The sequence below is a fragment of the Saitoella complicata genome, assembly GCF_001661265.1.
Source record: "Saitoella complicata NRRL Y-17804 unplaced genomic scaffold SAICOscaffold_13, whole genome shotgun sequence".
NCBI lineage: Eukaryota > Fungi > Ascomycota > Saitoellomycetes > Saitoellales > Saitoellaceae > Saitoella > Saitoella complicata.
This window is the reverse complement of record NW_017567004.1, coordinates 172,358-193,766: the sequence shown is the minus strand read 5'-3', so window position 1 is coordinate 193,766 and position 21,409 is coordinate 172,358. Positions and strand designations below refer to the sequence as shown.

The 21,409-nt window shown below is 53.4% G+C and overlaps 10 protein-coding genes across 10 annotated transcripts; 5 read left to right on the top strand and 5 right to left on the bottom strand.

Moving 5' to 3' along the window:
- Positions 1-30: 30 nt before the first annotated feature.
- SAICODRAFT_19523 (Myo-inositol-1-phosphate synthase) lies at positions 31-1,963 on the bottom strand (the record flags this gene model as incomplete). Its single annotated transcript, XM_019166114.1, has 3 exons — positions 1,641-1,963; positions 134-1,579; positions 31-77 (listed from the first exon to the last, which is right to left on the bottom strand). Exons 1-3 carry the CDS (start codon positions 1,795-1,797, stop codon positions 31-33), a joined length of 1,650 nt encoding a protein of 549 aa, XP_019023839.1. The 5' UTR covers positions 1,798-1,963.
- Positions 1,964-4,716: 2,753 nt separating this feature from the next.
- Positions 4,717-5,782, top strand: SAICODRAFT_30536 (uncharacterized protein). Its single transcript, XM_019167704.1, has 4 exons — positions 4,717-4,914; positions 4,973-5,132; positions 5,188-5,262; positions 5,330-5,782. The coding sequence occupies exons 1-4, from the start codon at positions 4,764-4,766 to the stop codon at positions 5,721-5,723; spliced, it is 780 nt and encodes a 259-aa protein (XP_019023838.1). The 5' UTR covers positions 4,717-4,763; the 3' UTR covers positions 5,724-5,782.
- A 36-nt stretch (positions 5,783-5,818) lies between these two features.
- SAICODRAFT_7761 (uncharacterized protein) lies at positions 5,819-6,117 on the bottom strand (the record flags this gene model as incomplete). Its single annotated transcript, XM_019171071.1, has 2 exons — positions 5,819-6,030; positions 6,084-6,117. 2 exons carry the CDS (start codon positions 6,115-6,117, stop codon positions 5,819-5,821), a joined length of 246 nt encoding a protein of 81 aa, XP_019023837.1.
- Positions 6,118-6,212: 95 nt separating this feature from the next.
- On the top strand, positions 6,213-7,651 carry SAICODRAFT_71555 (Actin/actin-like protein; the record flags this gene model as incomplete). The annotated part of the gene is made up of 4 exons (XM_019170692.1): positions 6,213-6,342; positions 6,394-6,584; positions 6,636-7,084; positions 7,138-7,651. Exons 1-4 carry the CDS (start codon positions 6,324-6,326, stop codon positions 7,649-7,651), a joined length of 1,173 nt encoding a protein of 390 aa, XP_019023836.1. The 5' UTR covers positions 6,213-6,323.
- A 99-nt stretch (positions 7,652-7,750) lies between these two features.
- Positions 7,751-9,012, bottom strand: SAICODRAFT_7759 (glycine cleavage system T protein; the record flags this gene model as incomplete). The annotated part of the gene is made up of 2 exons (XM_019171070.1): positions 7,751-8,872; positions 8,929-9,012. The coding sequence occupies 2 exons, from the start codon at positions 9,010-9,012 to the stop codon at positions 7,751-7,753; spliced, it is 1,206 nt and encodes a 401-aa protein (XP_019023835.1).
- A 1,079-nt stretch (positions 9,013-10,091) lies between these two features.
- On the top strand, positions 10,092-11,381 carry SAICODRAFT_44125 (Indoleamine 2,3-dioxygenase; the record flags this gene model as incomplete). Its single annotated transcript, XM_019168761.1, has 1 exon — positions 10,092-11,381. A coding segment is annotated over one exon (1,290 nt), but the record flags the coding sequence as incomplete, so codon positions are not given.
- Positions 11,382-14,735: 3,354 nt separating this feature from the next.
- Positions 14,736-15,794, top strand: SAICODRAFT_25656 (radical SAM enzyme; the record flags this gene model as incomplete). The annotated part of the gene is made up of 1 exon (XM_019166873.1): positions 14,736-15,794. The coding sequence occupies one exon, from the start codon at positions 14,736-14,738 to the stop codon at positions 15,792-15,794; it is 1,059 nt and encodes a 352-aa protein (XP_019023833.1).
- A 61-nt stretch (positions 15,795-15,855) lies between these two features.
- SAICODRAFT_93032 (GTP cyclohydrolase II) lies at positions 15,856-17,131 on the bottom strand. The gene is made up of 2 exons (XM_019171848.1): positions 16,295-17,131; positions 15,856-16,239 (listed from the first exon to the last, which is right to left on the bottom strand). Exons 1-2 carry the CDS (start codon positions 17,038-17,040, stop codon positions 15,915-15,917), a joined length of 1,071 nt encoding a protein of 356 aa, XP_019023832.1. The 5' UTR covers positions 17,041-17,131; the 3' UTR covers positions 15,856-15,914.
- Positions 17,132-17,272: 141 nt separating this feature from the next.
- On the bottom strand, positions 17,273-18,417 carry SAICODRAFT_30533 (uncharacterized protein). The gene has a single exon (XM_019167703.1). It carries the CDS (start codon positions 18,398-18,400, stop codon positions 17,336-17,338), a length of 1,065 nt encoding a protein of 354 aa, XP_019023831.1. The 5' UTR covers positions 18,401-18,417; the 3' UTR covers positions 17,273-17,335.
- Positions 18,418-18,885: 468 nt separating this feature from the next.
- On the top strand, positions 18,886-21,315 carry SAICODRAFT_35390 (MCM-domain-containing protein; the record flags this gene model as incomplete). Its single annotated transcript, XM_019168420.1, has 2 exons — positions 18,886-20,561; positions 20,616-21,315. 2 exons carry the CDS (start codon positions 18,886-18,888, stop codon positions 21,313-21,315), a joined length of 2,376 nt encoding a protein of 791 aa, XP_019023830.1.
- Positions 21,316-21,409: the final 94 nt, after the last annotated feature.

The window sequence follows — 21,409 nt, the reverse complement described above, 5'->3', positions numbered from 1 at the left end:
CAACCTCGGAACATGAAGCCCCGGAAAAATCTAAAAAGCAAACCCATACCCAAAACCACACTTCATTCTTCCATCCCCTATCCTATCTACACATACTCCGTAGAGACCATGGAGACGACCACTTAAGCCATACGAGACTCAAGCCTCATCTCGTTGTTCGGCCCCATACCAAGGAACGCACGGAACAAGTTCTCCAATGCCATCCTCTGCTTGTTCAATCCGTTGATCGGCTCCTCACCCCTGCGGTGGATAGGCGCCTTCAACCAGTAACTCAACACACTCAACACAGAGTGGAAACCCTCCCACTCATCACTTCCTTCCCTCTTGAACTGAACACGGCCAAAGAGTTCAGCGACAACGACAAGGTCGATGATGAGGGGAGCAGCGAGGATGGAGTCCTCGCAGACGGTGTGGATGGCGATGTTGTTACGTCCGCCCATCATGAGTTCTGAGTGGTACTCGTCCATGGCGACTTTGTTGTCACCGACGGCAGGGACGTACTTGATCACGATACAGTGATCGACCTTGTCTCCGACCTCCTTGTTGAACAAGATCTGGTTGGAGGCAATGACGTCGTCAACAACCGAAGACTTGGAGATCTCCTTGGAGCGGAACTGCTGGGGGGCGGAGAGGTTGTAGCCGTCGTTGTTACCGAGGTGGTTGTAGGAGACGATGGAGAGGGGCTTGATACCGGCGTCGACGAGGAACTGGGCGAGGACGGACTTGATCTTGGTCTGACCGGACTTGAAGTCGTCACCACCGATGAAGACCTTCTCACGCTCAGCGAGCTCGAGGGCACCGGGGACAAAGGTGTTCTGGGGAGCACCGTTGATGAAGACAACACCCATCAAGATACAGGCAACAGCGAAGACAGTAGAAGGAGCAACCTCGGAGTGAGACTCCTTGATAGACTTGAGGAGGTTGTCAGCAGTGTCGTTGACGCCGGGAATGATCTCAGCGTAACGCTCCGTGTTGGCAGACCACATAACGAAAACTTTGTCCAATCCATTCTTCTCCTTGAACTCGCGGATGTCCTTCTGGATCTCGAGGACGTGCTGCCACTTGTCCATACCCTGCTTCAAGTTGTTGGCACGCTCACCCTGGTTGGCGGCGATGAAGTCGGGGTAGTAGATGGAGGGGAGGGGCTTGTACGCCTTGAGCTCCTCCTTGACCTTCTGCTGAAGATCGTAGTCGAGGACCTTGGAGCGCTCCATAGCGTCGCCAATGTTGGCATCGTTAATGTCCCATCCACCCAAGACGAGGTCGTTAGGGTGAACCATGGGCAAAACGCGACCGAAAGGAGCGTAAACATCCCTACCCTTAGCATCGATACCGAGCTTGACGGTGGAAGACTGAGTGACAGAGCCGTAGTAGTTGGACTTTTGGAGACCGCGGCGGGTAGACCAGGTAACGTTATTCTTGTTGGCGGCGATGGTCGCGGTCAAGGTGGAACCGTTGTTACCACCCCAGCCGACGATCATGAGACCAGTCTTGGGAACCTCGGTGGAGGTCTTGAAGGTGAAAGCGGACTTGGTGGGGTGGACGACGAACTCGCCATCGTCGGTGGTTTCGACGCGGGCTGTATGCGGCCAAAATCAGCATTTATCCCAGATAAATGCATGTTAAATGGACAAACGTACCGTTCTCGTAAGTGTAGGACGACAAAATGTGATCAGGTTCGTAAGAGCAAGTGTCAGAGACAACCTTGACGCAAGATCCGCGAGGAGCAGAACCAACACCGGAGGAAGGAGCAGAAGCAGAAGCGGGAGCGGACTCAGTGAGACCGTGAGGAGCCATGTTGAGAGATGTGCAAGTAAATGAAATTCTTGATTGAATTGATTTACTTTGTTTTCGGAGCTTCAGGGGCTGTGACGCGAGCACTTCCCCGGTGTTGGTTGTGCGAGCTGTAGAGGCTGTTGGAGAACGTTTTGACTAATCGCCCGAGGTTTCGGACGGTTGAGTTGTTTCACTGAAGGGAGGACTGCAAAGTGGGGAATCGGACGGGGAGTGGGAGACGGGAGGTTCTTATAGACGTTCGAGGGTAAGGGGTAGCAGTTGCGGTTGATTTCCAATTACGTCTAGGCTAGCGTGCAATGGTGGATTGCGGGGGCTTGGACCTTCCTGGCCCCGAGGGATTCAGCTCCCCGGGTACAGCGCAACTTCCGACAGACTGGAGTGGATGCGTGCGATGCCCCGTGTAGAAGGTCGGTGGAGCGTAATAGAACAGCTTTCGATCATGTACTCACCGACTGCCCAGAGCACATAGCTGTCTCGCGTGGCAGGGGTCAACGCGCATGGAATTCTTCTCGTCGCGTCTCCCCAATGCGCCTAACCCGGAAACGTGTGCTGCCCAGGTGTACCCCGGCCAAGAACTGCGCACAGCCCGTCACCTCGCCCGACTGGCCCCCCCCTACCGGTACCCCTTCACTCTCTCTTCCATCTATCTGCAGCAACTTGCACGTCTGACGTCTGACGTGTTTGTGCTCATTCGGCTCTCTTTGTCACACGTCGCCAGTTTCAGCTTGATCGCGTTCAGGCCGCTTTCTCGCACTCGCACTCGCCCCGGCACCGCACTTTCCGACTTTGACCGCAAGTCGTTGACGTTCATTGTCTACTACCATCATCACATTTGACGCCGGTCGTCAACTACAAATCGTTCTGAAGGAGCAATCGCAAGCGCAATGGATCCACGCATGTCAACTGTGATCCCCTTGATCAAATGTTCAAACTGCGGACAGGGCGTCCGTCCCTCCCAACTCGGTGACCACGTCTGCGGTCCATCACGTACGTGTCCCCTCCCTCTCTTCATCTCCTTTTGATGGCCAACATCATCGCATACAGATGCCACGGAAAGACCAACCCACCTCCAACTCCCAACCTCCGCCTCAGACCCAACAGACCTCTACAAACGCTTCTCACCCCCGCACTCAAAGCCAAACCTCCAACCCATCGACCCAGGTATCGCGAACAACTCGTACGCGGCGCATCGGCCACATTATTCACATCACTTAACGCCAAGCACTTCCTCCTCAACATTCGGCTCGCCAAGCCCCAGCCCCTCGACTGCTGGTCTGGCAATGGGACTATCACCATCACAGTCATTGCCGGATGTGAGTTTACAAAGCCAGGGGAAGAGTAGACTCATGGCACGCATGGAAACCATCGCACCGGGTCCTTTCGCGGTCGGGGCTGGTCCCCGCTCACCGGTTCGGTCACCCTTATCACCACCTCCTTCCACATCTTCGACGGGGTCTGGGATGTCGAGGAGTCCGGGGATGGCTTCAATATCATCCACAACAGCTTCAACTGGGGCCCCGCAACGGCCACTGAGACCCAAGAGACCGAGTGATGAGCAAGTCCGTCGCGTGATGGAGGGCGTTTCTATCAGTGATGACGCGCAGGTTCGCCCGCCACTGTCGCCTACGCATGGGAACTCGCCGCGGAGGTCGAAGACGTTTACGAGTGGTACAGATGGTGGGGACGGGAAACAAGTGCTCAGGCAGCACCGTTTCTCGCCTTCCGCGAGTGTTATTGGGGATAAGAAGTTCCTCGAGTGGGCGAAGCGTGATCGCGAACGTGATGGGTTGACCACGCCCCCTGGTGGAGTCGTGAAGAGCCCACCCCCGAGACCTAGGAGGCCTAGTGAGGTTGAGAGGGAGGAACATCGACGAACTGAGAGTTTGGCAAGTGAGCTCAGTCAAGGAAGCTACGGTTCGAGTTTATTGAGGGATGAGTCGAGGGGGAGTTTGAGTACGAGTGCGTCGGAGGTGTCGCTTGCGTACAACAGCCATAACTACAACCACAACCGCGACCGGCCTCCGTCGATGAAGAAGGAGGAGTTGGAGAAGGTGGTGGGGGTGTTTGACGGGTTGCTGGATGACCTCGAGAGGAGTCTACGGGAGTTCGAACCGACCCCGACAGTGGAGTGTGCAGAATTCAGATCCACGACACCCGCCCCACCACTACCGACAACTCCACCCCCACCCACCCGCATCAACAAATCCCAAACAACCCCAGCACCAACAATGACCCGCTCCCCCTCCCAACCCTCCACCTGCCGCGCCTGCTCCCTCCCCATCACAGGCCGCGCAATCCGCGACCCAGACCAAAAACTCACCGGAAAATACCACAAATCCTGCTTTACGTGCCACACCTGCCGCCGTCCCTTCCCGTCCTCAACCTTTTACATTCACGACGATAAACCAATGTGCGCACGACACTACCATAAGGCGAATCGGAGTTTGTGTCATACGTGTGATATGGGGATTGAGGGAGCGTGTTTGCAAAGAGAGTCGGGGGAACGGCATCATCCGGGGTGTTTTAGGTGTTATGGGTGTGGGGTGGGGTTGGGGGAGGAGTACTTTGAGGTTGGGGGGCGGGTGTGGTGCGAGAGGCATGCAGCGTTGACGATGGAGAGGATGGGGCAGCAGAATGAGGGTGGGTTGGGGGTGCCTACCTCAGGTAGGGGAATGAAGAGGAGGACAAGGCTGTTGATGATGTAGTCTGTTGTTTTTTGAGGAGGAGGAGTGAGGGCATGGTGGGTGATATATGTATACCCGGAAGGAAAAAGTACTGCTTTCTTTGGGTAATTCTTGGGTGTTCTTTTGGTTTTTCTATGGTTAGGTCTGGTAATCTAAACAGTAATATCTCAACGCGGTCCGCTGCGTGCACGCGAACCTTGCGACCCCAGACGGTTCCTCGCGCTTGTAGCGTTGAACAAAACAATACACCAGCTGACGGACGGCCCGATTTTCCTGGTCAAGATGGACATATATGATCACAAGAAAGCATTTATAGAATCCCAACTCCGTCTCCTTCAACACTCAATCCAACCCCCCACCACCCTCCGCAACCGCCAAATACCACCCGAACACGACATCAGCGACCACGCCATCTCGGCAGCAATCTACAAACGTGCGAATTCCCTTCCGCAGCGTTTATCCTCCATTTGCTAACGAGCGTGTTCGCACAGTCAATGTCGCGACACGACGACACGAACGCGTGATACACAGTACACAGGCTGTACGACATGTTGCTGAGCAGATTGATGAGTTGTGTCGGGACAATGGGACGAGTGGGGTTGAGGGAGAGAGTGGGATGGATGTTAGTGTGAGGGAGTTGATGGATGCTGAGTATGTGCTCGTAAATGTTTCTGTGGAATGTGCGCTGATGGTTGTGGATGTCTAGTATTGTGCAAGGGTTACCGGATGAGTGGCCATTGGGGAGTGGGACGCAGGAGGAGACAGAGAGATTACAGGAAGCGTGCGTTTCTCAAGCTTGAGATTTTCCAATTGCTACTGGAAGTTTGACTGACACTGGGAATGTACAGGTATTCGACACATATCGCAACGTTAACGTCACTGACCTCCGCACTCACCTCCCTTCGCCAGAAACACGCACACTACCTCCAACTCCACCGTCAACTTCAAGCCTTCACCTCTCCAAAAGAAAATGTACAGCCAAATCTCGTGACACGTGACGGTGCTGTCGCGAAAGAACTGGAACGGATGAGGGTGTTGACAGCAAAGGTCCAAGCAGTGATCAAAGGGAAGGAGGAGAGGTTACGGGAGATCATGAAGGAGACGGAAGCAAGTACGGGTGTAGCTGCCGGGGGTGCGTGGGAGGGTGTTGATGTGATGAAGTACATTCAGGATTACTTTTTGTCGGCGTTACCGGCGGTAGCCGGGGAGGAGGATGTTCATCCGGATGATGAGGTTGGGTAGATTGAAGACGTTCAATTGGGGTATACTCAAATGGGAAACTCCTGATATCACCTCGCGAGCCTGCGTCCTCGTCCTTGCTCCCCGTCCAACCAACATCACTGCGTGCCAGACATGCTGACATCCCCATTATCACGACTATTCTGCGCCTCCAGAGCCATCTTCTCTTCCTCCTGTATTTTCAACCCCTTTTCGTAAGGCAACAAAGCTTGCTCCATCTCGATCCCTGTCCGCACCAGTTTGTCATTCTGCTCACGAACCATCTGGTGTCGTTGCTGAAGAGTCGAGACCTCCGACTGCAGTCGCGTCACTACCGACACGTCATCAGTTTTCAAAACATTTCATCAGATCAGGCAGACAAACAAGACTGCAACAGCGGTGCATACGGGTCCGACATATTTTTGGTTCTGTTTACCTTTGTCGTACTTTCTCAGGGTAACCGGTGCGTTGACCACTCCCGATGACGCTCGGCATCCCGCACTCCAGGAACGACCAGCACTGAGCAGCCAACGGGTCATCCAACAACCGGCGAAACAACCCTCAATTGATCCTTTCTATCCCTTTCAATACCCCTTTTCAATCAACTAAGGCATACACAGCAGCATGTCTGACGCGCCGCTCGGTAGGAGGCTGAATGATTGCTCTTTGGATGTTTTCTAACAGCCCTCTACAGTCGTCGACAACGGTACCGGTTTCGTCAAGGCCGGTTTCGCCGGCTCCAACTTCCCCGATCATGTCTTTCCATCGATCGTCGGACGACCAATCTTGCGAGCCGAGGAGCGGTCTGGGAATCTTCAGATCAAGGATATCATGGTTGGAGATGAGGCAGCGGCTGTGAGGACGATGTTGCAGATTTCTTACCCGGTATGTAGGAGTTTCGACTTGGCCTTCAGTAACTGACTCGGTAACGTACAGATGGAGAACGGTATCGTCAGAAATTGGACGGATATGCAGCACCTTTGGGATTACACCTTTAACGAGAAGCTCCAAGTCGACACGAACGGACGAAAGATTCTCCTTACAGAACCCCCGATGAACCCCCGCTCCAACAGAGAAAAGATGTGTGAAACAATGTTCGAGACATACGGTTTCGACGGTGTCTACATCGCTATCCAGGCCGTCCTGTCACTGTACGCACAAGGTCTGAGCTCGGGTGTCGTTGTTGATTCCGGAGATGGTGTTACGCATATCGTACCTGTGTACGAAAGTGTCGTGTTGAACCACTTGACGAGGCGTTTGGATGTTGCGGGACGGGATGTTACGAGGCAGCTTATCAAGTTGTTGCTGAGAAGGGGGTACGCGTTCAACCGTACCGCGGACTTCGAGACCGTGAGACAGATCAAGGAGAAGTTGTGTTACGTTAGGTTGGTTTGGTTCTGCTGGCATTTGCCTCAATCGCTAACAAACCGCTCCACAGCTACGACCTCGAACTCGACAACCGCCTAGCCGAAGAAACTACCACCCTCGTCGAATCATATCAACTTCCCGACGGCCGTGTCATCAAGGTCGGCTCAGAACGCTTCGAAGCAGCCGAATGTCTCTTCCAGCCTCACCTCGTCGACGTCGAACAACCCGGTATGGCCGAACTCCTCTTCGACACCATTCAAGCCGCCGACGTCGATATCCGCTCCTCCCTCTACAAAGCTGTCGTGCTCTCCGGTGGTTCGTCGATGTACCCTGGTCTCCCATCTCGTCTCGAGAAGGAACTCAAGCAGCTGTGGCTTACCCGCGTTTTGCATGGTGATCCCACGAGGCTTAATAAGTTTAAGGTTAGGATCGAGGACCCGCCGAGACGGAGGCATATGGTGTTCCTTGGGGGTGCGGTGTTGGCGAAGATTTTGGCGAATAATGATCAGATGTGGATTTCGAGACAAGAGTGGGCTGAGGAAGGTGCGAGGGCGTTGGAGAAGTTGGGGCCTAGGGGGACATAGACGCCCACGCGGGCTGTGGGTTACGATATTGGGTAGGTTAAAGAATATATCATGTTTTGATTCACACGGGTATATTCACGGGTATACGTTATCATACAGCTACTTGAAGTACTTCGTCGGCACGAAAGGCATCTTCGTAACCTTTGCCGGCCTCATCTTGCCTCTCACCTTCACGAACAACTCTGTCCCGATCTTCTGGCATCCGGTCTTGACATACCCCATCGCAATAAACTTCTCCAACGACGGTGATGGGCAGCCTGACGTCACCCTCCCAATTGGCTCGTCCTGTCCCGTCTCATAGATCTCCGCACCCTCCCTCCCCGGGGCACCCTCAACAATAAGTCCAACCCTCCTCTTCGTCGCCAAATTCCTATCCTTCAACTGAGCGAGAACAGTCTCCGCACCTAAGAAATTATCGCGTGTTTTGTCGACAACCCACCCCAACCCAGCCTCAACCGGCGTGATCGTCTCATCCAAATCATGTCCATAAAGACACATCCCCGCCTCCAACCTCAACGAGTCTCGAGCCGCTAATCCCGCGAGTCTCAGTTCATCGGGTGAACTGTCCAAGAAAGATTCGGTGATGGCGACGCATTGGGAGGCGGGGATGGAGAGCTCGAAACCGTCTTCGCCGGTGTAGCCGCCGCGGGCGATGGAGATATGGCCGTGGCCGTTGATGGGGATGTGGGCGGAGTGGCCGAATTTGAGGGTGTGGAGGGGGTGGGTCGTGTGTTTCGCGAGGATTGCGGCGGCGGAGGGGCCTTGGAGGGCGATCAGGCCTTGTTCCTCGTAAACCTCGTGCTCTACCCCGCTGCTTCCGAAGATGTCGAGTTGTTCTTTGATATGGGCGAGGTCTTTCTCTCGAGTGGCTCCATTCGTAACGACATAAAACTCCCCCGCATCCCTCTTCGACACGACCAAATCATCCAGAATCCCGCCCTGCTCATTCATCAACACACTCAACACCCCCTCACCCTCCTTCAACCCCTTGACCGCCGCCGGCGTCAACCTCTCCAAAAACCCTTCCACCTGGGGCCCGCTGAAACGGTGTTGAACCATGTGCGATACATCGAACAGCCCGGCATGGGTGCGAACCCAGCGGTGAGAGTCGGAGATGGATTGGGATGGGTAGTGGAGGGGGAGGAGGTGGTCTGCGAAGGGAACCAGCTGGGCTTGGTGGGCTTGGTGGAGAGAGTAGAGGGGTGTCTTCTTCAGAGTTTCCTGTGAGAAAGTGTTAGAGGATGGTTTGCGAGACGGCGGGGAAGGGGTGCACGAACCGTTGAGGTGGAAGCATACTGTCTGCGTACGAGCGTGCGACCGGTGCTGATGACAGCCGCGGACGGCCTCGGGGTGAACCTCATTGTCGATTGAAGAAGCAGCATCGTTGACAAGGAGATGGAAGAGGTTTACATTCGCAATTGGAAACTCTGTCGGTTTTTCCTGCTTGGTTTGAACTGACTCGGTGGAACTGACTCGGTGGAAGTGGCTTGACCTTATCCTCCATACCGGTATCATGCTGTATGAGGGGGTAAACTTTAATCCGGGAGGGAGCATGGAGGGACCCTTAAGCGTAGGGAGTAAAAGTAGGAGAGGATAATTCAAGGGTAAACTTTTGTTATTCACAATAACTATCTTAGACGCACGGACGACAAACATGAGGGAGAGGAGGATCTAAGAAGAGATATGTTAGCACTGTTTCCTTGCACTTTGAAACGTTGCTCCTTCGTCGACAACCAGCGGCCAGAGCGAATTGCCATGTAATTAATTGTTCAGAAATTTGGGTATATTTGAGTCCACATTCGTAGTTCTCGGACTGACGTGCAAATTGTCTTAGGTTTCTCATCAGGTTGGCCATGGCAATTCGCACCCAGCTGCTGCTTCGTTGTGTGCGGAGGAGCGGAAGCGGAGGGAGTCATACTGTACCTTTTACTTGTTGTCGCTGTCAATGGTTGTTGATGATGGTCGTTGCAAGACGTCGGTGCAACTCCCGCTGAGGGGAGAAGAACGGTGAAGATTTGTAGTGCACCTAGCGTGTGAACGGCGCACCCAGCCCGGGCCGTCTTCGAGTGATCGGGTACATGATCCGTCCCTTTGCCCGTCTGAGCGTCTGTTGTCTAGATGCTCGCCAATACCAGACGACCCCGGTGACTCTTTTCGCCACTCTTATTCCGTGCCAGCGGCGCGTTTGGAGGGCGGCTAATCGGCGAAGCGCATCTCGAATTTTAGTAAGAGTCGGCGGCGAGCGGGGTTCATTCAGCTTCCCGTATATATCAAGAGACCCCTCTTTCAACCTTCTCTTCTCTAAGAAATCTCTTTCCGTTCTCGTCTTTTCGACAGCAAACACCTTCCAGTACTACTCTTCGACACCGACAGGTTGCCAAGCCTCACAGCACTCACCGGTACACCTACATCATCACGTCTGGGACGGCAACCTTCAACCATGATCCCTTCGATCCCAGATCTCGCCGACTACGGCCTCTCACCCGAAACCGGCTTCCTCCCCGCCTCCGCGCCTCTCGCACGCTTGACAGATCCATACTACGAGCCATGGGAGCGGATTATGGATAGTTACAACGGGTACCTCCTCGCTGGACGTCTGCGGGAGGTCGTCCACGCCTTGCCTGAGCTGTCGACAGAGTATCTGCATAACGTAAGGGACCTCCGCCGTGCGTTCGTTGTTCTGTGTTTCATTGCGCATGGATACGTTTGGGGTGGTGCACAACCCATGGAACGTCTACCCCGACAACTAGCCGTACCCTGGGTCCAAGTCGCCAACGCCCTCGAGGTACGACCCGTCGTCTGCCACGCCGCCGTCTGCCTCTGGAATTACAAACCCCTCTTCTTCGACGAACCCCTCGACCTCGAGAACCTCGCGACCTTCCACACCTTTTCGGGAGCGATGGACGAATCCTGGTTCTACCTCATCACCACAGCCATCGAGGCCCGCGGCGGGCCGTGTATGCCTTTGCTGTTGGACGCGATGCAGGCCGCACGGGAGGATGATAAAGTGCGTTTCGTCGACAACCTGCGCACACTCGCCGTTCAGCTGGACGGACTCAATGACGCCCTAGCACGCATGTACGAAAAATGCGACCCATACGTCTTCTACTGGAAAGTCCGCCCGTACCTCGCAGGCTGGAACAACATGGCCGAAGCAGGTCTCCCGAACGGTGTCATTTACGAAGGCTGCGACGAAGAAAACCATTACCGCAAATACGCCGGTGGATCCGCCGCTCAATCTGCGCTCATCCACGCCCTCGATATTGCACTGGGTGTTGAACACAGACCGACTGGAGAGAAGAAAGACACCCCGAGACAGCCGTCACCGCCTGGACAAGCACCCCCGCCTAAACACAACTTTATCCATGAAATGCGAAACTACATGCCCGGCCCCCACCGCCGCTTCCTCGCTCACCTCTCCACCGTCGCAAACATCCGTCCCTACGTCCAACAACACTCTCAATCGCACCCCGAAGTCGCACAAGCCTATGATGCGTGTCTCGCAATGCTCCGTTCGTTCAGGGACAAGCATATCCAGATTGTGTCGCGCTATATCATCATCCAAGCAAAAGGCCAAAACCAATCACCACCAAAAGCCACCCAAACAACCGGTCTCGCGAAAACCCAATCAGCCGACAAGAAAGAATTCCGTGGAACTGGCGGTACCAGTCTCATCCCTTTCCTCAAACAGGCACGTGACGAAACCGGGGAGGTCCTCGTGGGTGGGTGGAAAGATAAGGTTGATTTGAGTATGGAACAACCGAAGCCATTCAAATTGGCGGCATTGGCGAGAGCGGATCAGAAAGCGCATATCGCGGATTTCACGCAGACGAAGCCTCAGCCGCCTAGTAATGGTGTTATTGGGAAGAGGAGACCGAGTTTTGGGATGGCAGGGCATTGGGATTATTCTGGAGAGGGTGGAGGACTTTGTCAGTTCTGAGTAGAATTTGAAGGGACAACCAATGAGCTGCGGGAACGGATTGCACTGAGGAAGGAATTGGATACACGATAGGGATTGCGGATGGGTATTAGGGATTACTGTTATGCTATAGCTGGGTCTACTTTTGTCATTATTGGCGTTCGGGGGTTTTGGGGGGATTCTTTTAAGGTATTGCTATGGGATATCAATCCACCCACACAAATTATGAAATCATTCAAACACGACTCCTACTCCTTTATCGTCCAAGACTGTCCCATCCGTACGTCATAGACTCATGATCATACGTCGTAAACCGGCCCAGTACATGCAATGCATCCCCCAATCTGTGTCAAATCCAACCGTACCGCAATCATCTGCTGTCTCAACTTCTCCCTTTGCTGCTCGATCGTCTCATCGGGATTTGGTGTCTGCGAGAAGGAACTCAATGTAGGGGTTTGTGCATACGCTGAGCTCCGTGTTCTCTCTTCGTGGAGTGCGCCTTCCAGTTCGGTCACCCGTCTCTCGAGCTTACCGACGTGATGGCGCTCGAGTTGAGCGAGGGCTGGGTCCGCGGTAACGGATTCCTCGGATGCCCGGGATTGCTTAGGAGTGGATGCGGAGGCGAGTTGCTCCTTTGCACGAGAGAGCTGTTCTTCCAGGGTGGCCCTCTCATTTCCGAGGTTTTCAACCTTAGCCTTCAACTCGGACAATTGAGCAAGCAAACCCTGATTCTCGGATTGGAGAGCGGTCTTCTGCGCGACGGCTTCTTGGGTCCGGTCGTGGGATTGGGAGTGCTTGCCCTGCAGGGTCTCGTACTTGGATTGAAGGTCCTTGAGGGATGACTCGAGCTCGGCGTGCTGAGACTGCAACGTCTCGTGGGAAGAACGGAGTGCATTGAGGTCAGAGACAATGGACGACCCAGATTCAGTCTTGGCCTTGAGATCGGCCTCGAGAGAGGAAATCTTAGACTGAGCCTCTTCGAGGCCCTTGACGGCTTTCTCGAGCTTCTCCTTGTGCTCGTCGACCTTCTTCTTCAGGTCTTCCGCCTCGGCGGACGACCCCTTGGATGATGCGGTCTCCGACTGCAGCTTGGACAAGTCAAGTTGCATCTGCTCGATCTGCTCGTCCTTCTTCTTTATTGTCTTCTCCAGCTCTTGAACCTGTTTCAGCTTCGCTTGCAGCTCCTCGATATTTTTCTTGCTCTTGTCAGCATCTGCCTTGAGAGTCTTGATCTCGGATGTAAGCGAGTCCTGGTCAGTAAACTGAGACTTCAACTCAGCGATTTGAGTCTCGAGCGAGGCGAGCGCCTTCTCGTTGTCTGTCTTAGCGGATGCCAAAGCGCCTTCCCTCTCCGCATCCTTCTGCTTCAACTGCTCCTTCAACTCGTCAATCTCTTTCTGAGCCTTCTCACCCGCCTCGGTCTCTGACCGCAGACCCTTGATCTCCTCATCCTTCTTCGCCAACTCATCTGTAAGCTTCGTCACCTCTTCGCTCTGCTCCTCGGCTTTCTTCCCAGCACCATCCTTCTCTTCAATAGCTTTTCTGAACTTCGCTTTCATATCCTCCAGCTCCTTCGTCAAGCTTGACAACGTCTGTCCGTTCTCCTCCACCGTCTTCTCGAATTCGACAACCTTTTCCTCCAGGCTTTTATGGGCTTCGTCAGCCTCTTGCTTCAACTTCTTGTTCTCTTGCTCAAGCTTCGCTAAGCGGTCTTGAGTGGTCTTGTGCTCTTTCTCGTGGGCCGCGGCGGCTTTCTTTAGCGAATCCACTTCTTTGGACGCTTCCAATTGAGACTTCTCTGATGCTTCGATCTCGTTGTCCTTCTCTGTGATAGTCTTTTTCAGGGTGTCAATCTCCTTGGAGGAATCGGAACCGGACTTTTTGGCATCCTCCACCTCCTTCTCCTTCTCCGCAATAGTCTTCTTGAAGTTATCAACATCCTTTGCATGAGAAGTAGCCATATCAGCAATATCCTCATCCCGTTTATCAAGCTGCTTCCTCTTCCGATCCAGAACAGCCTGAACTTCGTCAGCCTTCTGCTTCACACTCGCCAACTCCGCTTCCAACATATCCGCCTTCTTCTTGTCCTCTTGAGCCTGTGCTGAGACCTCGTCCATTGCCGATCGCTTCTCCTGAACTTCATTCTTGGCGCTTGCGAGGTCGTGCATGAGCTTCTCGTTCGTGTCTTTCATTTCCTCCAATTCCTTCTCCAGGCCTTGGATACGCGCAGCCTCCGTTGGCGATGATGGAGATACATCCTCTGATTTATCCTCCTTCGTCTCAATGGTGGATGGTGGTGGGCTTGGTTGTGTACGCTCCTCAGCAGGTTTTGGCAGCTCCGTCGCGTCCCCAGCGATCTCCTCGGCCTCAGCACCGTCCTTCTCCTCCTCCTTCTTCACTTCAGCCTCGACCTCTGTGACATCCTCAGAAGATTCAGGCTTAACATCCTCCTTCGGGGTATCAGCCTCCGCCTTGGCCGCACCTTTTGCGCCCTTCTGTTTCTTGAGTTTCTCGTACTGTGAAATGGTCAGCACGCCAATTTGACTTGAGTTACACGAGCATTTCACCTTCTTACGGGCGGCGGCAAGCTTCTCTTGCTTATCGGCCATCCTTGGAATGCAATTGACTTCCAATGGTGTTCGGTGACGGCTTTCCCAGTTCGGTGGTGTTCCCGGCCCTGAACTGTCAACGTTGCAGGGGCACCGAATTTGACCTCGACTTTTGACCTTCGACTTTCGTCGGAGGTGATACTCAGAACAGCACATTCAAGTGCATTGGGTACAACGCTGGCTTGTTTCATTAGACGCTCGCTTCGTCCGCTCCCTTTTCGTCATGGACTGAGCAACTACATCGTCTCGCAAAGCCGGTCTCTGCGACGACAGTTATGGGATAGCCGTTCATACTCCACTCAAATTGGCACCGCTGTGGCGACTGAGCCTCTCTCAATATACGTGCACTATCCGTATTGTTCGACAATATGCACGTTTTGTGCTTTCAACAAGTATCCCTTGGCCAAGGCCGACGTCGAGTCGGATGCACTTGTTAAAGCATATGTAAAAGAGCTGGAGCATTCACTTGCACAAGGCTATCTAGGTAGAAATATACGGAGTGTGTACTTCGGCGGTGAGTGCCTTCTTTTTCGCTTCTGGTGTCTCGAGTCCTAACATGTTTTCAGGTGGCACTCCCAGTCTGGCACCACCGACCTTTGTTCCCTCGATCCTCGAAACACTAGAAAAAAACGGGTGCAACATCCTACCAGACGCGGAAATCACACTCGAGGCAAATCCGACGTCCTTGCCCGACCTCAAGGCCCTTACCAATCATGGTATAACCCGCCTCAGCATCGGTGTACAATCACTCGCATCCACAGAAACCCTCCGCTCCATGAACCGCGAGCATACCTCCGAGCAAGCCATTCGCATGCTCGAAGGCCTCGTATCCTCCCCACACCAGCTCAAGCACGGATTCACTTTTGATCTAATGTTCGGCATGCCCAATCAAACACGCGAGGATTGGGCAAAGGAGCTCGAACTTGCGACGCCCTTTGCCCAACACGGTGGACATCTTAGTCTGTACGAACTAACTCTCGAACCATCCACGCCCCTGAAAAAAGCCGTTCGCGCAGGCCGTGTGACGGTCCCTGACGAAGACACCAAGGCGGACATGTACGAAGCCGCTGTCGATGCCATGCGAGACGCAGGGTTAGAACACTACGAGATATCCAGTTTCGCTAAGCCAGGTCGATGGGGTGCTCACAACTACTCATTCTGGATGGGCGCTGATTTGGTTGGGATTGGGCCGGGTGCGCATGGACGGATTACGGATCTGAAGAGTAGGAGGAAGGTTAGTACGAGGACGATTCCTAGTCCGCGGTTGTGGGAGGCGCAGGTGAGAGATGTGGGGACTGGTGTTATTGCACGGGATGAGTTGACTGAGGAGGAGTACGCTGTGCAACTGCTTGCCGGTGGACTACGGACGAAGACCGGACTATCTGCCCGGATCTTCCGTGAGAGGATGAATAATGGCTTGACACTCGACCAGTTCCTCGACCTAGACGAGGTGAACAGATTCGTTGACGAAGGATTCCTGGAGTACGACAAAGACGACAAGGCGGTGAAGAACATGGGATACAGCAAGACTTACAACTTCAGCGAAGGAAGCCTCAGACCAACGGAGAAAGGGATGCGAGTTATCGACTCCATTCTACCTATGCTTACGCCTTAACCTCAATGCCTAACAATAGACGAAATAAACATCCCAGCGATATCGTACATCCTGTAACATCAGTCCCTTTCCTTTTCCATCTTAGATATCCAAAATCCAAAACTGCGTCGATCCCACATCCTACTGCTCAGGCATCCCAAGCATGTGACCCATCTTCTCTATCTTCGTCCTCAGATAGTCTCCAACTTCCTTGCCCTTCACTCCGCCTTCCTCACCACGCCAGTGTTTCGGTACCATCGCAACACGGGACACGACCTCCACCTCCTTGTTCGGTCCCTCCACAGCCGCGACTTTATCGGGGTTGTTGGTGAGTAGACGGACGTGGTTACAATCCAGATCACACAGAATCGCCGTCGCGAGGCCATATGTTCTCGCATCAGCAGGATGACGGAGCAAAAGATTCGCTTCAACGGTGTCGTTGCCGAGATCTTGGAGATTGTAGGCCCTGTGAGATCATCAGTTAGTACTTCTCATGAAAAAGCAATATATCTGAAGCTCACTTCAACTTCTCGGACAATCCAATACCACGTCCTTCCTGTCTCAGGTATACAATGACTCCCTCCCCCTCCAACCCCATCAACCTCGCCGCCTCATCAAGTTGCTCACCACAATCACAGCGTGCAGACCATGCGGTCTCACCCGTATAACATTCACTATGAATTCTCACCAACGGTGTCTCGCTCTTCTCTTCCTCCTTTGCCGCAGCCTCCGCCGCTTCTTGCTCTTCTGTCGACGACGTCCGCCCGGGGTACAGTTTCCCCGTATACGCTCCTCGAATCATCCTATCCATCTCCGTCTCACCCTCCCTAACCTCATCCAAGCTCCTCGAACGGATCCGGTTTCCGAAGACGATGGCGAGATGTTCCTTGTTATCCGAATCATTCTGGTACAAATGGAGGAATATCTCCGTACCGCTCGTTGTCGGGATTCGCGCGCGGACAACACAGGTCACATTCGGCAACGGTGGTAACTTCTGCGGCGGGAGATGTGCTTGTGCGGCTTTGGATGATGCGGATTGTTTGTTTGGCGGGGAGATATGGGGAAGGTCGAAGGAGGAGGCTGTTCGTGATACGGGCGGGGTAACGAGCGACGACGGAATATTCAGAATGCCATGCGCCTTGTGTTTCGGGATCGCAACAGAGATCGGTTTCCTCTGCTGAGCTTCGGACTTTGATCCGTCGGGTTTGTCGTCGTTGCTGCAGTTGATGAATGGTAGTTGCGACAAACGTGGCTCGGTCGCGGCCATTTCTGTGTAATTTATCAAGGTATACGAATGTGCTTTGACGGATGATAAGGTTAAACGGACGGATCGACTGGTATCGTTGCTGCTGTTTTGTTGCTTCTCGAAGGATCGGGTCTGTGTTACCGCGCAGTTCGAATTGCGGAGAGGTATAGAAAGCGGCGATCGTTGCCGGTTTGTAAGCCGAGAGTAATAATGTGGCGAGTTAAAATCTTAACCAAATAAATAAAATACTAACGCCTCCCCACGAGCCCTATCCGAAAAAACCCCATGCCTATATGTATCCCCGTATGGGAAACGGTTACTTCTTTAACTTATTCATGAACGCTCTGACATCTCCCTCCGTAACAACTTTCCCTTCTCTCGCAAACGGGCTCAAGAACTCCGTCAACGCATTCTTCATCTTCCCATACGCCAACAACCCATCCAGCGCCGTTCCTCTATCCATCTTTCCAAGCGCTTTTGCGCCGGCGTCGTAGATTGATTCGGTGTCGGAATCGGCGTCAAGTGGGGGTTCGTAGGTTTCTTCGGGCGTGAGGAGGACGGGGTGAGCTGAGAGGGTTCGGGAGATGCAGGAAGGGCAACGGCAGAAGTGGGTCCGGAAGTTATCCGTCAAGAAGAGAGATAGGGATTCCGAAGGGGCAGGCGGCAGGCCTTCGTAAATGCAGGTTGTGTTCGTGTCGTTTTCGGTCTTGACCTTCTTGATCTCGGCAGATGCTGGTACGTCTTCGTCCTCTGATGGTGCCTTGCGTTTGCCAGTTTCCGAAGCGACTGGCTCCTCCGCAACCTCAATCTTCTCATCCTTGACCCCTTCCTTTTCCTGTGTCTCCTGCTTGAATTCATCACCGTTCCCCTCAACATCAACCACCTTCTCCTTCCCAGGCAGAACTGTCCCCTCCTGCCCATGATACCTCTTCAGCCATTGGTGCTCATGAACACATCCCCGACAAATCATATGCTCGAAATCATCCGCATCCGGCACCTCTCCCAAGCACTTCTCATGATACCAATCTTCGCACAACAAGCATTGGATCATCGTCCCTTCTTCCTCTTCTGGATTATAGATCTCGTCGCACGAGCAAAACCTGCCCTCGAAGTTATGGTTATACATATTCTTCTCATTCACCTTACTCCGCTCCTTCCGCAGTTTGCACGCTTCCGCACCCATCCTGTCCGTCCCACAGTCACACGTAAAATCCCGTTTCGCGAACAGTTCTATCAATTCATGATCACCATGACACTGAATACTACACGCATAGCAGCACGCGCCACGTTGAGTATGCGGAGCGATTGGGTCACAGGTCTTGCAGGCGAAGATGGGTTGGCGGAGGGGGACGATGGAGCAGTTGTCGAAGTTGAAGGGCATGAGTTCACGGGCTTCGGCTTCGAGCCGGGCCTGTTCCTCGATGTATTGTTGGGCGGTGATACTGGTTGCTTCGGTCATCGTACAAATCCTTATCCTGAATGAACGCCGGATGAATGCTGTTTGAATGGAGGTCGATGATAATGTAGTGTTTACGCGTTCGCTGTAGGGAGGGGGGTAAATCCACGTGACTTCCCAATTTGACTTCCCGTTTGGGTTGAGCTTAAACTGAGCCCAAAACACGAACAACACCCTCGGCCCCAATTCCATCTCCCCTCCATAAATCCCTTCTCGACATCATGGTACGCCTTGAATTATATTTATCAACCGATTGCGAACGCGTTTCTAACGAAATCTGATAGTCTGGCCGCAACGGTGCGTCGAAGCGCACGCACGATGAATTCGATGATGACCTCCCCCTCCCCGAGGATACTTCGGTTGTTGCTCCCTCTTCACCAATTCGCGGTCTTCTTCCGTCTTCTCCCCCCATGTCTGAAGTAGGCGAGGAAGACATCATCGAAGACGACGTCGAGGACCTGCCCGACGAGGACGACGAGGAAGGCGAAGATCTCTTCGGCGTCAACATGGACAGAGATTACAACCAACGACTCGAGCTCGACACCTACGAAGTCGAGGAAGGTGATGATGAAGATCTTGAGGAGATGTCACTTGCAGAGAGGAGAAGGGTTGAGGCCAGGTTGAGGCAGCGTGATCGGGAGCTTGCGAGGCAGCAGGGTGGTGCGCGGAAGCCTGCTGCATTCTTGTTGGATGATGAGGATGACGAGCCGGACTTCTCGATGAAACCCCGTAGAAGACGGCATTACGACGAGCTTCCCGACGCCGGAATGGACGACGACTTTCTCTCTGAGGAACTCTCTCTCGAGGCTTTGGGCGACGTGAAAGCTGACTCTATCTCCGACTGGGTCGCAAACGATTCAGTTGCTCGCTCTATCGCCCGCGAATTCAAGAACTTCTTGCTCGAATACACCGATGAAGGCGGAGAATCCGTCTACGGTAACCGCATCAAGACCCTCGGTGAACAGAACTCGGAGTCCCTCGAGATCAGCTACCGCCACCTCGCACAAACGAAATCTATTTTGGCTTACTTCTTGGCTAACTCGCCCGCGGACATGCTTAAGATCTTCGACAACGTCGCATTGGAGGCTACCCTCCTCTTCTACCCCGAATACGAGCGTATTCATTCTGAAATCCATGTTCGCGTGTCTGATCTTCCGACTTCGTTCACCCTCCGCGAACTCCGTCAGTCGCACCTAAACTCTCTCGTCCGTGTTTCTGGTGTCGTGACACGCCGCACGGGTGTCTTCCCCCAGCTCAAGTACGTTAAGTTTGACTGTGCTAAGTGTGGTGCCGTACTCGGTCCTTTCTACCAAGACGCAAATGTAGAAATCAAGGTCGGATACTGTCAGAACTGTCAGTCCAAAGGTCCGTTTACGGTCAACTCGGAGAAGACGGTCTACAGGAACTACCAGAAGATGACTCTTCAGGAATCTCCAGGGACGGTTCCAGCTGGACGTTTGCCAAGACATAGGGAGATCATTCTTTTGTGGGATTTGATTGATCAGGCGAAGCCCGGTGAGGAGGTCGAGGTTACCGGTATCTACAGGAACAACTTCGACGCCTCACTGAATACGAAGAACGGATTCCCCGTCTTCGCGACGATTATCGAGGCGAACCACATCTCGAAGGCGCAGGATCAATTCGCCGCTTTCCGCCTCACCGAAGAAGACAAGCAAGCCATCAAAAAGCTGTCAAAGGACCCCAAGATCGGTCAACGCCTCATCAAGTCCATCGCACCCTCAATCTACGGCCACAACGACATCAAAACCGCAATCGCGCTCTCCCTCTTCGGTGGTGTCCCCAAAGACATCGGCGGAAAACATTCGATCCGTGGAGATATCAACATCCTCCTCCTCGGTGACCCTGGAACCGCAAAATCTCAGTTCCTCAAATACGTCGAGAAGACTGCACACCGGGCTGTGTTTACCACTGGTCAGGGTGCGAGTGCGGTTGGTTTGACGGCGAGCGTGAGGAAGGATCCGTTGACGAGGGAGTGGACGCTTGAGGGTGGTGCGTTGGTGTTGGCTGATAAGGGTGTTTGCTTGATTGATGAGTTTGACAAGATGAACGATCAGGATCGTGTATCGTAGGTCAATCCTGGCAGAAGCGTTTATATAACAGATGCTAACGTGGTGCGCAGTATTCACGAAGCTATGGAACAACAGTCCATTTCCATCTCCAAGGCGGGTATCGTTACTACGCTCCAGGCTCGCTGTACGATCATGGCTGCTGCCAACCCTATCGGTGGACGATACAATGCTACCATCCCGTTCGCTCAGAACGTCGAGTTGACCGAGCCAATTTTGTCCCGTTTCGATGTGTTGTGTGTCGTCAAGGACACCGTCGACCCCGAGATCGACTCCATGCTCGCCCGCTTCGTCGTCGGCTCTCACTTGCGTTCGCATCCCGAGTTCACCATGGAAGCCGATGGTAGTTCTCTTCCTGCCGAAAATAGAAGCAACACCACCGATGCCGGCGATGTCATTCCTCAGAATCTGTTGAAGAAGTACATCATGTACGCCAAAGAAACAATCCAACCCCGTCTCTACCAAATGGATCAAGACAAAATTTCCCGTCTCTACAGCGATATGCGTAGGGAATCTCTCGCCACAGGTTCCTACCCTATTACCGTTCGTCACCTCGAGTCCGTCATCCGTCTTTCTGAGGCACATGCAAAGATGCACTTGAGAGCGTATGTTACGAGTGATGATATTGATGCAGCAATTAGGGTTACTGTTGAGAGTTTCATTAGTGCGCAGAAGATGAGCGTGAAGAAGAGTTTGGCGAGAGCGTTTGCGAAGTATACGTTGCCGAAGACTACGCCGCAGGTGCAGGCTTGAAGCTGTCCACATTAGTATTTGCAAAGCAGAGAGGACGAAAAGGGGATGTAGACAGAGGAGAGTGATGTGACATGTGTCGGCGTTTTGGAATGTT